Source organism: Dendrobates tinctorius, unplaced genomic scaffold (genome assembly GCF_039654945.1).
Source record: "Dendrobates tinctorius isolate UK_male_01 unplaced genomic scaffold, ASM3965494v1 ptg000035l, whole genome shotgun sequence".
Classification (NCBI taxonomy): domain Eukaryota; kingdom Metazoa; phylum Chordata; class Amphibia; order Anura; family Dendrobatidae; genus Dendrobates; species Dendrobates tinctorius.
This window is the reverse complement of record NW_027361703.1, coordinates 840,564-855,571: the sequence shown is the minus strand read 5'-3', so window position 1 is coordinate 855,571 and position 15,008 is coordinate 840,564. Positions and strand designations below refer to the sequence as shown.

At 44.4% G+C, this 15,008-nt stretch overlaps 2 protein-coding genes across 2 annotated transcripts in view; both read left to right on the top strand.

The window, feature by feature from the left end:
* Positions 1-15,008, top strand: part of SNRPF (small nuclear ribonucleoprotein polypeptide F) — a 247,102-nt gene that overhangs the window by 141,328 nt on the left and 90,766 nt on the right. The gene's annotated exons all lie outside the window — the stretch shown is intronic.
* Positions 4,936-15,008, top strand: part of LOC141087600 (probable imidazolonepropionase) — a 58,417-nt gene continuing 48,344 nt past the window's right edge. Inside the window, exons 1-2 of the mRNA XM_073573195.1 lie at positions 4,936-5,182; positions 7,081-7,187. Coding sequence (XP_073429296.1) covers positions 5,046-5,182; positions 7,081-7,187 — 244 coding nt within the window. The 5' untranslated portion in view covers positions 4,936-5,045. The remainder of the gene's footprint in view (positions 5,183-7,080; positions 7,188-15,008) is intronic.

Here is a 15,008-nt window from a genome sequence, read left to right as displayed (position 1 = left end):
AGGACGTTCTCGCGCGATCAGCGATAACCAGCAAGGGAGCAGTCGGAGGTAAGTATCAGACATAGCGATATCGCTGGTAAGTATCAGACATAGCGATATCGCTAGCAATATCGCTATAACATCACAAAAACCAGTGACGTTATAGCAATATTGCTAGCGATATCGCTTAGTGTGACAGGCCCTTTAAATGGAGCTATGAAAAGACATTTTGATCTTTATCCAGACAATAATATAAAGGTAAAAGTGATGTAATTATATCTAACATCATTAAACAAAAAAAAGACATTTATTCCAGATTAAAGATGTAACAGACAAGCTTTTATGCACAAATTTACACAACAAAGAATATGAGGAAGAAAGGGGTTTGTTAATCATTTTTATTCTAAAGTTTCAAAATAAGAATTAGGATCAGCTTGCCTTCATGCCCTTCTCCAAAAATGTAATGAAATGCTTGTGGACTGTATTTTCGCATGGACTGCACAGTTATGATCTTTTTCACGTAATCATTGTATCCTATTGTGGTGCTAATAAAAATATGGATATTTTATAGCCTACATATTGTAATATATTGTTTATATGCTTTGATATAGTGTGGTCTCTAGACCAAGAGTGGAATGTACTGCAAATATGAAATATGGTTGTTTGAATCCAAACACTATATATTGCAATGTACTATGGTGTAATATCATTAATGCTGAACTTTGATACTGAGCCACAAAGCGTTTGCTCTGTGTTAATACCGTAAGACAAGGAATTGTTCTGTGGTCTTTGAAGCTATGTGTTTCAAAGAGTCATTATCCTGATTTGCACACAAGAGACTACTGTGATATTTGCTTTGACAAACAGTGATAGATACTGAATACTTTAAAGGGCCTGTCACACTAAGCGATATCGCTAGCAATATCGCTATAACGTCACTGGTTTTTGTGACGTTATAGCGATAATGCTAGCGATATCGCTATGTGTGATACTTACCTCCGACCGCTCGCCCGCTGGTTATCGCTGATCGCGCGAGAACGTCCTGGACTGTTTCTCATCGTCAGCTTCCTGCTGGGGCTTCCTGCTGTGGAGACGAGCGACACGTGGACGCGGGCGGAAGGACGTCATGACCGCCTCGTCTGACAGGTAAGTAGCAACCCCCGACCCCTGCGATGTCACTGGTGAGATCTGCCTGTGTGGCAGCTCACTAGTGACCACTTAGCGATGCACCAGCTATCCTGACCGCGTCATATCGCTGGTCGGGATCACTGGTGCATCGCTAAGTGTGACAGTACCTTAACTTTTCTATATCCTGCCAATTGGGGGGTGCTTGATGGGAATTCTACAAGGGAGACCAAAATGTAGCAATGGTCATGCATGACATCAATAATCAAGGACCGATTGTGATACAAATGAGACAAGTATGAGTGTGTGCCTGGGTTATGATAGGTATCCAGTTTTCAGAATATGTGATTATGGAAGTCATGCTGCCCATATGCTACCATGTTAGAGCATTATGCCATGATCATGAAGAGTTAACTTTGTAACAAGCAACATATGTTGAACTTTGAACAGTGATAGACAACTTTGACAAGTTGACCAGAGGCAAACAGATCTTGGGTTGTAATTAGTAGCAAACAACCTTCAAGCATTGTGCTATTGTTAAGAGAAATACCAGTGGCAAATAAATCTTGGGTTGGCGTAAACAAACTTTAAGATTGTAGTAGTCTATAACAAACAGACCTTGAAGTCTTGTGCTGTTATCAAGACAACAACCAACTTTGCAATTGCAAAATACTGATGATTCAGCCTAAACATACTGCACAGATGTAATAGGGGAGGATGTGGTAGTTGTGTATAAAAAGGTGGACCCTGTGTCAGTGAGGTAGGGACATTTTCCAGAAGGTATCGTGGGTGCACGGTTTCTGTGATGACAAGACCAGAGTATTTCGTTCTTGCTGACACTGTGGTCCCTCCAGTGGAGAAGTGATGTTACAATACTTGGTAATGTATAGTATGGATGCTTATTTTTCTATGTACTATAATTCATATTAATTGTATGATTCAGATGAAGTGAATTAACACAAAACAGGGTAATATTATATCTGCCATTCCATTAATTTGGTGTTTTATCATTTAAATTAATCATTGTATAATAAAATTGTGTCATATCCAAGTGGTGCCTTCTTTAAAGCCGTATCCGAGCCTTATTGCTAAACAGTTGGCAATACACCCATACAATCTTCTGTTTTCTATATTTTTCTTATTTGCTTCCACTCTGCCAAATGATTCTGCATTATCATTTTATGCGGTTTGGGGCGGGTTTTCACTTTATAGATATACCAGTGCTTCACACAAAATTAGAATATCATCAAAAAGTTCATTTATTTCAGTTCTTCAATACAAAAAGTGAACCTCATATATAATATATGGTTATTACAAATAGAGTCATCTATTTCATGTGTTTATTTGACGATTATGGCTTACAGCCAATGAAAACCCAAAAGTCATTATTGTCATGGTTTGAACAGGGTTCTTGCCCTGCACTCACAGGGTTAAGTGTTCGTGGCCTCTTTCTGGATCTGTAAGGGGTATTTATACTCACTCTTTACCAGGGTTCTCTATCAGCTATACTGTTGTTCTGGTGTGTCTGACCCCTGGTGTACGTGTATTCTGCAATGCTTGTTTGCTTCCCGTGTATGACCCTGTCCGTTCCCTCACTCTGTACTCCGTCTCTCGTTTTGGTACTATTGTCTTTTCTGGTTCTGACCTCCTGGTTTGGCTATCGTTACTCCGTTACAGTTTGTCCCTATGGTACCGTCTATTGCCCGTTCTGGTTTTCTGATCTATTGCTACGTCCTGACTATCCATTCTCTCTAACCCTTTGGTACTGTATTGCTATCTCGTGCTTTGACCCGGCTTGATCTGGTTTCTGTCTCTATCTATGCCCCTTGGTAACATTGTCCTGTAGTTACCTTTCTAGGAGTTTCCCTTCAGCTCCTAGCTCTGTGGAGCTTAGGCCACGCCCCCAGCAGTCATTTGCTACAGGTCCTGAAGCACGCATTGTCACTGCTACTGCCCGCTCCACAGGTATCTTTGAGCACTGTTTTTGTACTCAGGACACGCGCAATGGCTCAGTGAGCAAGTGCAGTGCGGTGTTCCTGACACCAGCAAATTGGTCCCTCATTTGGGCAACTTCAACTGTTGACCGCAGAGGGTGATGATAGTAATCTGGCAATGGGTTTGAAACAGGTTCATCAAGTTCAATGTTCGGTCGCTCTTTAGCCATTATGTAGTTATGCAGAACCACACAGGCTTTGACCACCTCATCGACTGTCTCCATTTTTAGATTAATGGCGGTTCCAAGAATGCGCCATTTGGAGACAAGAATCCCAAAGGTACACTCAACAGTTCTTTGTGCCCTGGTCAGTCTGTAGTTAAAAATCCTTTTTGGGTAGTTCAAGTCCCTACTGGAGGCAGGTTTCAGTTGGTATTCATGCATCTGAAAGACCTCATCCCCAACCATAACAAAGGGCATGGGAGGGCCTTGAGTGTTGGGAAGAGGTCGTGGCAGTGGGAAATTAAATTTTTTTCCATACAAGCGTTGGCCCATATCATAGTTTTTAAAAGTCTGGGAGTCATTGCCACGGCCAAAAGCTCCAATGTCCATGGCGATAAAGTGACAGTCCGCATCTGCTATCGCCATGAGCACTACAGAAAAATATTTCTTGTAGTTGAAGTAATCTGATCTGCTTCTGGTGGGTTTGGTAATACGAATGTGCTTTCCATCCAGTGCTCCCAAACAGTTGGGGAAATTACACACTCGCCAGAAATTTTCAGCAATTTCAAGCCACATGTCCGCTGTGGGTAGGGGGGATAAATTCATCATGGAGAACGTTCCACAAAGCCCAGCAGGTGGCCACAGCTATTTCAGACAGGGTGGAAATTCCTATCCGGTACTGAAAATGGAGCGATGATAAGCTCTCTCCGGTAGCTAGGAATCTGCCAAACAGAGAAAGATAAAAATTAAGAACTATAATGTGATGGGGTTTAGCTAAACACTGAAAGGAAAAAAAACAATACAAGGCAGAACAATAATAATTATGACAGGCATTTTTAAAAAAATATTACATACCTTAATGTGACCAGGAGACGTTCCTCAGCAGGAATCGCTCTACGGAGCTGTTTGTCCTGTCTGTAGATGGCTTCTTGGACACGACCAAGCAAATCCCGGAAGGTCTCTTGAGACATCCTGTTATATTCTGCAAATTTCTCCGGGTTGGCATTGAGCTCACTGTATAGGGTGTGGTAGGCTCCACGGCTCTCCCGGACTTCAATAATGGGGTGTCTCCAATAACGGCGACGCTGTCTTCTCCATCTTTCTCTGTGTCTTTGTTGCTCTCAAGCAAAGGCAATAAACATCTTTATATCCAAATCCAGGTTGAAATGAAAGCTCTCCATGCGAAGATCCATTGTGCATCAGGATACAGGAGCAAAATCTGAAGCTTTCAGCTGTCTAAGGGTCTATATAAAGATATCCCATAAGACACGCCCACTGTTGTCCCATTGGTGGTGTCTGTTTATCTAGATTTTTCTCCTGTAAAATTTTCCACCATGCGCACAAAAACGCAAACACATGAAAAACGCAAGCAAAAGCATTCAAACCCTGCATTTTTTTCACTGCATGCGAAAGCTAATGCGTCTAAAAAATGCAGCATTTGCACCCGTTTGCATGCAGTTTTTCATGAGTTTCAGGTTGCGAAAGATACGCTGCGGATTCAACCGAAAATGTGAAACTAGCCTTATACCCTTACTTTACACTGTTAATAATCACTTACTAAAACATTAAAAGTCATGTGCAAACAAAAATAAAGTGGGTTAGAAAGATGTTGAAGGGACAAGTGGGAAACATGTAATTCTCCCACCAATATAAATACATGGGAGGTTCCAAAGCTCACCTGTCTGTCATTGCTGCTGAGGGCAGTAGCTTTTGTATATTGCAAACACAGGCTTTGCCTGAGCTCAGCATTTAGGACAGAACCCTCTACTGGGCTGCAGCTACCAAGATGTCTGATAAATTTAGGCTTTTGTTGCAAAATGCAGAACAACTTGTTGTTGTCTGTCAGAACGAAGAACAGTACCTGCTCAAGGAGGGAATGCAACATCTAGTCATACTGGAGAAAGCCAGCATGGTGGTGGGCAAGTAAGTCCGGAAAGCCAAAAATGCCTTTATGTATGTATTCTACCTGCTTAAACCAGGAAGAACATAAATAAAGGCCAATATACGTAAATGACCTCCAGATTACACCCGTTTACAGGTGTGTTGGTATAATATGGCTGGTGTGGAGATTCTTTATGTATTAACACAAAGTAATGAGCGGTACTATAGTTCTCTGGGTTCGATCAATGCATGATGTAGATGCTCTGCTGATCTGTAGCATAAGGAGCTGCAAGAGACAAAACCTACTGAATATACTAGGAAATGTTTAACTTTCCCTAGTACTCTATTAGTTTGTTTTTTTTATTTTTTGCTTTTTTTTTTTCTTTAAACTGCTTCTAAAACAATTCACCAGCTTGTGCCAAAAGCTGGACATAGTACTGTTTTGACATTATGTATAATTTGATAAAATTAATATATACTATATTATATTTTTACAACAGGTGTACTTTTAATTGGAGGGTGCATAGCTGTACACGGCCCAACAAATAAATCCTAGTGTCTGCCACAAAAATGGTGTAAATTAAGATATACATGTACCCCAGTCTTTGGTTGAACTTAATTTCTGGGCGTAGCATTCTACAGCTGAATATTGTTTCAAATTTGTGAATATATGCACTTTGGATGAAGCCTTAGGTGCGAAACCCCATTCTTGTTGAATCCGCTGCATTCTATGGTCCCATGATTAGCACTGAGTTTTTGGTGCTACGTATCTTTTGCACCCATTAAGTAAAATGGGTCACTTGCACTATCTATTTTCAGAGGAGACAATAAAACCTCTTGCAGTTTATTGTGGGAGCATAGCCTAAATCTCATGTCTCCCATGTTGAGCTTACAAGGTGTGTGTAAAAAAAAAAAAAAAAAAAAACCTCCAATATTGCTGCCTTCAGAAAGGTCATCAGCAATGGGGAACACCATGTAGAAGGCTTTAAGAAAATACATTGTACATGCTGTTAAATAGAGTATTTTAAAGCACAAAGAACAATCTAAACTTCACACAAGCAGCCCATTTATTGTTCCATCTATTTTACAGTCTTCATTAATGTAATGGCGCATGTTACATGGCCCAAGAAGGAACCAACTGCCAGTGATTTGCTTCCTATTGTAAACTTAAACCTGTTGTGATACGTTTGATGAAACTAATAGAACAATGTGGTTCCATATGGAAAAATACAGACGGTTCAGGTGTTTTTTTTTTTTTTTTTTAACCCAGATGAAAACCTATTTTTTGCTTCGCTAGGCGTCACAACTGTTGGCTTGCTTTGTTTGGATTTATAGCGCTTTAGCTGTATACATCCACTTATAAGGAACAATCTACTGCAGCAGAATCGGGCAGGTAGAATGGATTTTATCCTAGAAGGCTCCATTAACATTTATTTTATATTTTTTCAGAAGAGGTGTGCTCACTTCCAAGACAATATTTAAAAAAAAAAAAAAAAAAACCTTGGAAGGTCACATTTTTATTCAATTTTACCAGAAAGCAAGATTTGTGAAACCTTCTGATTTACATCCAAGCCTTGCGGATCACCATAGATTTGAATTGCCAAATCTGATCAGCATAGGACATGTTCTGAGTTGCATGCTTGGATTCATGATGACCTTAGTTTTATTTTATTTTTTTTTTTTTCACCACTTAAATTTCTATAAAATAAAAACACATGTTTGGTATCGCCAAAATCATACTGACGTGGAGAATTATCTGGTCATATAATGTAAATGAGTCATTAGGCTATCTAACTACTGCTACTTGGTGTATGATGTATAACTGCTATGTTGACCATGCCCTGTTCTGCTGTAAAATCCCACTTGCTTTCTGCAGTCTTGTTTTTCTCAGTCTGTCTGATTTAGTTTACAACCTCCTAATCTAACACTGTTGTTTGTAGAGACGGCTTCATCGAGGCTGTAGGACCCACAAATTTAATTCATAATCGATTCTGTCGTGCAGAGTTTGAGACTGTGATTGACTGCTCAGGAAAATGCGTGTTACCAGGTAAGTGATTGGAGCCTGTTCTCTTTAGGCGCTGTGTTTTTCAGTCATTGGGGAGGTGTTGGGAGCTGTTAATCAATGCTCCCTACAATGAGTGCACTGTCACCGCTCCCCAGAAATGTGACTGCCAGAACTTGAATGTGTGTACAGGGCAGGTTGTCTGCCCAGGTGCAGGGGGAGCGATAACAGCGCACTATGCCCATGTTCACATGACCGTATTTGTAAGCTGAAGCCAAGAGTGGGTCGAATGTGCAGAACAGATGTACTTGTTTCCGTTACTTGTCTGATTTTTAGCTTTTTAAATAGTGATGTGTGAACATGGCTTTACTGTGTCATGAGTAGAGTTGAGCGACTTTGCCTTTTTTTTGGGTTGAGCCGGGTTTCATGAAACCCGACTTTCGCAAAAGTCGGGTCAATCGAAATCGGCCGATTTTTGTGAAAAGTCGAAGGCTGACTGAAACACAAAACCCAATGCAAGTCAATAGGGAAGCAAAGTCGGCAGGGAGTGGAGGCCAGGAAACACACCTACAGTGCCCTTTTGAATGCCAAAAACATCAAATCTTATTACTGAAGCTTTTCAACCTTAATTTACTTCATAATACTAGTTACGCACTGAAAAACGGGGGTTATTTGGCTAAATTTGTGGGGGGTAGGGCTGGCTCCAGGTTTTCATGTGCCCTGGGCCAAAGAGCGCCCCTTTAACACATACCACAACTCATAATGCTCCGATACGGCAGAGAAATAGCGGTATAGTACAATGAAAAATACTTCACTTTTTACATCTCATGACTGATATCCATATTAAATTCTCCAATAGCTCCAAAAACAGACAGTATCTTACTCCATATAGTATTATGGCCACCGCATAGTGTGGTATACAGAGTAATGAGGCCCATATATTTCACCATACAGAATCATTGGTCCCATATAATGTTTGAAACAGTATATGATGAGCTCCACATAATGCTACAGTATATGTTGGTCCCCATGGATGAAGCTGCACTGTCTTATGGGACCAAATAATGCTCTATATATAATGGGCACCATTTCTAATGCTCTAGTGTATAATGGGCCCTGTAAATGCTGCTCCAGTGTCTGATGTCCACCTTTGGAATGCTCCAGTGTATGGTGGGCCCCATATATCATTCTCCAGAGTACAGTGCTGCCCAAAAATTGCTGTCCCAACATTGAAAACAATTAAATAAGTCTCCTCTCTAGGGAATCCCTGTACTAGTCTGGGCATACAGATGTGATGTCATTGCGCTCTCTGATCAGAATCACTGTCAGGAAACGCTGAAGACGTCATGGCGGTGGAGCAGGGAGAGGTAAGTATTTCAACTTTGCAAGTGCTGTGATCCAGAGCAAGCAGGGTGGGCCCACTCGTTGGTGACGGCACTGGCACAGGGCCCCTCATAGTACGGCGGTGTGTCTGACGGCGGGTGGGCCGAACCTACACTTTCAGCTGCATCTTCCTTTTTGTCACCGTGTAAGGTGGTACAGTATATGGGAAGGGTAACGTGAGTTTCATCTGGGTCACATTCAGGCTGTGTAGAGTGCGAGGGGAATGTAGTGGTCTGGGTCAATGTACCAGCAGAATCATCTAGCAGTGGCAGGGCCTCAGTGCACTTGTGGTGCCCCCAGGAGTACGGTCGCCACAGTGGCATTACCTTCCTCCTAGGGAGTGTGATGTCATGCTTGGGAGCAACAAAGGATCTCTCTAGCAGTTAAACCAACACACAACACATTTCCCACTCCAGGCCAACATGGAGACCTCTGAACCTGACTGCTGAGGAGCAGTTGTTGTGTTTGGTCGGGAGGAGGTAAGTTAGGGCAGTGTCTGGACGTGAGAAGGGGAGCTGGAGGATGAGCAGAGTTAAGACTCACTCCTAGCTTGAGCGCATGGTCCGGATTCCGGTCTCCGAGTTTGTAGGGACACTGACGTTCCTGCAGCAGAAACCGGAGGAAGTAGCAGCTGTAAATGCTCTGTACCCAACTAAGGCTCGGAGGCCCCAGCAGCGACGTGTGGGAGCCAGAAGGAAAAGGCTACGGCTGCCTGTCATACGAGAAAGTTCCAAGAGAGAGTCAACAAGGGGAACTTCATTGAACTCAGCACTGCGAGTACCTCAGATAAGCGCTAGAACGGAGTCCACGCTACCTATCTGCAGAGAGAGAATTCCAAATTGGCTTCCAGGCTGACCAACTCCTTCTCCATCTGTACTCTGGGTCCTGGACGGCACTTACCAAGTACAGGTAAAGGAACTGCACGACTGTGTCTGTCCTCTTTCTCCTGCGCATGGCTCTGCTACATCCTGCACTGCACACCATCTACCAACTCTTTCACGTGCCCTGCAACAATGGCCATACCTGTGCAGGGCTTCTACATCTTAGCTGCACCACAACTTCTGTCCCAGAGAAGCGCCACTGCAGCGCTGGTCAATCTACTCAGAAACCACAGGTGGCGTCACGTATCATTCACCAATAAACGTAATTCACCCCTTTGCATGGACGCCCAGGGCCATGGAACGGGTCACCACCACTGTGACACATCCCAAGGAGACACCGTCCCGGTACCGATTAACCCCACTGCCCTGCCTGGCCACCCACACTCCATGTCAGATTCATCTTGGACTGGGGAATTCACGATTTGACTTGATAACCCTTGCATGGTATGATAGAGCTACATGGACTAATGTGAAGTGTGGCCTGCTGCATCATTCACTTTGGGTGGGGGTGCAGGAGACAAGGAAAGGGGTTCTTCCTGACCAGGAGCCAGCACTTGATGACTCAGTGCTTGCATTTTTTGAAACTTCAGAAGAGGAGGGCATATTTGCTGGAGTCTTTCGGCAATGTAAGCCCAAACCAGTTCCTCATGCTCCGGCTTTAAAAATGGTTAACCTGCTCCCAGAAAAGGTAGCCTTCCAGCCATTCCATACACAGACCATGACACAGGCTCAACACCTCCTGCCTTAGCTGCTATTGTGCTTTTGCCACTACCAGCAGATGCACCACCACCATCAGCACCAGCTGGCCCCCCCACATCCACGTCCGCGGCCTCTTACACCAAACTTGCAAATTTAGCACAAAATAGGCACAAAATAGCATCACATATATGGTACTGTATCAGAAGCGTACAGCTCTATTCAGTCAAAGGATAATTGTCAATCTCCATATATATTCCATCAGTCAAACAGACGCTCCCAGGCTCAGTATGGATTAGACAAGAATATAAAAAGTAGACAAAGTGTACAGTATCATCAGATAGCAGGTATATATAGCATAGTTTAAACATTAACAATGTACGTCTATATATCATGAGTAGTGTTGAGCCACCCCGCTAGTGTTTTGGTTCGTCGCACAGGAGGCAAGTTCATCGAATGTTCGTCGAACCACACTGAAAACAATGGCAGGCAAACACATACTAACACATACAAAACACCTTAAAAGGTGTCCCAAAGCAGACAAAATGCTCAGAAGCCAAAAATAACATATGGAAAAGGGCAACTACATTTACAAAAGAGGTGGAGGAGTAAAAGGAGGAGGTGGAGGAGACACAGCTCAAGGCTTGTCATGCCCTTATGAAGTCAAGAAAGTCTGGACTAAAAATGTAAAAGCCAAACCCCAAAAAAAATCTGAAAACGAACACGATCATATACCGTCGTACTTCCCACCAATAAATTATGGCAACTGGCGATCGGGCGGCGTTATTCCCATGAACCTCCAACAGCGTCCATAAAGCCAAAGTGTTTGCTTTCCGGGGGCAGTATGATTGCAAAGCTGAACCTTAAAGGAATGTCCAAAAGGGCACCACCAGGAGTGGAGCCTGTGGCTTAATTGGACTCCACCCGGGAAACCACAACCATGCCACCTCAAAAAAAGATGCACACTGAAAGCTTTGTCAATTGTGTGTGTGTGTGGTATGTCCGTTTGTAGTTGTGCTAGCGATATGTCAGCTTTATTCCATTAACGAACGAGACTCCAGCATGCCCCTGCGGTACTAGTAAAGCTTACTAGAGGGATACGTGAGGCTCTGGCACGTGCAATCGAGCAATAACAGGGCTATCATGGCCTTCCATGTCCGGGGCTACATGCGCGCTACACTGAAAGGACCATCTTTTGTCGCTTACAGGTGCAGATAACCCGCTGAACACCATTAGTGATGGGGATCTGGGATTCCAGTAATTCGCCGTGAACGATGATTTCCCAGTAAGTGCAGGTCAACAGCAATTCCTGATTTCGGCCTAACCGCCATTCCAGAAAAAATGCAAAACATTACGTGTCCAAACCACAGGTGCTGTAGCTTGCTTAACAGCTCTGCAGCCGTTCTCAGGCCCAGTATGGATTCTACAAGATTCGAGAAAGTTGATAAAGGGTACAGTTTCACCGGATTACACGTATATATGTTGCATAGTTTACACATTAAAAACCTATGTGTATCGATCAGGAGGCAGGCTCAGACGGTCTCAGGCCCAGTATGGATTAGACCAGATTGTACAAAGTTGAGATGGGGTACATGATCACTAGATAGCAGGTATATAGAACATAGTTTAAACATTTAAAATCTCCGTGTTCTCTGCATGCATTACACAACAATCTAAAAACTAGAAAAAAGGAAATGTATTTCAAGCGTACACCATGATACACTTTTGGTGGTATTTTTAAATCATCATTTATATTTCTGTCTCAGTAAGACAGCCCAGACTCTCTGCAATAGGAAATTAGATGCATACAATTATTTACCTAAAGTCTAGTGATTGCAGAAATCTACGAATTACTATTCACAGGAACAACTTCCGTCACAATTCTCAGAGGCGATGCTGACCCTCAATTAATTAGTGTGTGGACACAGCAAAAACCTTTCTTTGTGAAGAAAGTGTTGCTGTATCGCAGTACCGTTGATCCCATCGCCGTTACTCATATCCATCCAATTTTGATCACAGGGAGAGATGTAAACATGGTGCTCACTGCCTATCATGATCTGTCACGTAACTTTGGAGTGCAAAACATAGAAGCCGTAGGCAATTCAATTGGATTGGCATGAGAGGGAGGGCACATTTAAAAATGTGCGCTGGAATGTCACACGTCTGTGGGTAAGAAAACTGTGAAAGCTGAGAAACCACCACTGCATCTCATTGTGAGTCGACGTCCATAAGAAATGGAAGCCATTGATCATCTGAAGCTGGATCCCGGCCAGCGGGACAGGGCATAGCTACGTCATAACCATCACCTTCTATCAGTTCACCAAATTTGAAGTGCCAGTCCCAGTGATGGATTTGACAGCCCAGACTACACAGCGGAGGAGCAGGGAGAGGTAAACATTGCAAATGTTGGGGCCCTGCCCAAGCAAGGGGGGCCCACTCGTGGGCGTCGGTGCTGGCACTGAGCCCCTCATAGTACGGCGGTGTGTCTGACATAGGGGGGGAGGAGGCTGCCCAGTTAGGGAGGTTTACAATATGGCGTATGTTGATGTGGGACATTCACCTGCTGCTGCTAAAGGCGAAATAGGTCAAGTCCCAGGAACAGGCGGACCAAAGAAAACAATTTTTCTGGCAACCTATGTGTCATCAGGGTAAGGTGGGACAAAATCCTTGGAAACCCATGCATGGTTCTTTTTAATGAAGGTTGGATCATCCACATTTTGGGTCGACAGACGGGCCCTTTTTTCTGTCAGTATTGATCCAGCAGCACTGAAGACTCTTTCCGATAGCACACTTGCAGCTGGGCATGCGAGCTCCTGTAAGGCATATTGTGCCAATTCAGGCCAGGTGTCCAGTTTAGCTGCCCAATAGTCAAATGGGAATGACTTGTGAGGGAGAACATCGATATGGGAGGAAAAGTAGTTTGTAACCATACTTGACATGTGCTGTCTCCTGTCACTTTCAATCGATGCAGTATTACCAGTCGTGTGAGCGGGACTTGAAAAATCAGTCCACAACATGGTCATGAAACCCCTGTCTCAACGCCACTTCTGATGTGTCCAACACCGCTTCCAAGTTGCCCCCGGCCCCTACGGCTCGTGTGAGAACCATCACCGCTGCTGTGTGCTGGGAATGCCTCATCCAACCGGTTTACCAGAGTAGCTTGTTTGTTAGCCAATATTAGGTCAAGGTTCTCCTGTGGCATGATGTTTTGGAATTTGCCTTTATGGCGTGGATCCAGGATGCTGGCCAACCAGTAGTCATCATCGTTCATCATTTTGGCAATGCGGGGGTCCCTTTTTAGGATCTGCAAGGCATAATCTGACATGTGGGCCAATGTTCCCGGTGTCAATGATGCACTGCGAGTGCTGGGTGGAGGAGCACTTTCTGGCAAATCCACATCCCTCCAGTCATGCACAAACCCTGTACCAGACCTTGCAAAGCCAACATTTTCTCTTGCCCCACAAGAAGCATCCTCCTCCCCTAAATAATCATCCCCATCATCCTCCTCCTCCTCCTCCTCCTCCTCCTCCTCCTCTTCTTCCTACACCTTGTCCACGACAGTTCCCTGACCAGACAATGGCTGACTGTCATCAAGGCTTCCCTCCTCCTCTTCCTCCTCATCAACCTCGGCTGCAGACACCTGCTCCTTTAATGTGCGTCAAAGTTTGCATGAGCAGACGCATAAGTGGGATGCTCATGCTTATGATGGCGCCGTCAGCGCTAACCAGCCGTGTGCATTCCTCAAAACACTGAAGGACTTTACAGAGGTCTTTCAGCTTCGACCACTGCACACCTGTCAACTCCATGTCTGCCCTCAAACTGCCTGCCCGTGTATCCTCCCACAAATGCATTACAGCCTGCCTTTGTTCGCACAGCCGCTCAACCATGTGCAGGGTGGAGTTCCACCTTGTTGCAACGTCGATAATTAGGCGGTGCTTGGGAAGGTGGAGCAATCGCTGCAGCTTCTGCATACGAACGGAGTGTACCAGCGACCAGCGGATGTGCGAGCACAGTCATCGAACCTTAAGGAGCAGGCCTGTTTAATCTGGATAATTAGTGAGGAAGCACTGCATCACCAGGTTCAAGGTGTGAGCCAAGCAAGGTATGTGTCTGAGTTTTGAAAGGGCTATGGCTGCCACAAAATTCCGGCCATTATCACTAACTACCTTGCCTGCCTCAAGATGTACACTGCCCAGCCATGACTCAGTTTGTCGCTGAAAGTAGTCAGCCAGTACCTCTGCGGTGTCTGTCGCCCAAACACATCTGCAACACAGCCTGCTGACACTTTCCACTAGCTGATCGATAGGGGGACACCTTGTTTGCAACACTGTCAACTGCGGATGCAGTGCTCGTGCGACTGCGCTCTGTGGACAAGCTTTCGCTTCTGGAGGAGGGTCGAACGCCTACAGCCAACTGTTTCCTATACCGTGGGCTAGGCAGCACTGTGCCACCACTGCTGTCCCCTGTGGACCCTGCATCCACCACATTAACCCAGTGCGCAGTGATGGACATGTAACTGTCCTGGCCATGCCTACTGGACCATGCATCAGTTGTGAGGTGCACCTTTCCACTCACTGACTGCTTGAGTGCATGGACAATGCGGTCTTTCACATGAAGGTGGAGGGCTGGGATGGCTTTGTGAGAGAAGAGGTGGTGACTGGGTAGTTCATAGCGTGGAACTGCGTAGGCCATTGGTTCTCGGAAAGCTGCGCTTTCAACCATCCGATAGGGCATCATCTCTAACGAGATTAGTTTGGCAATGTGGGTGTTCAAAGCCAGTGTATGCGGATGAGAGGATGAGTACTTTTTTTGTCCTACTCATAGTCTCTGGTAGGGTGAGCTGGACTTGAGAGCTGGATATGGTGTAAGTAGTGGTGGACATGGCGGACTGAGAGAGGGTTGGTGA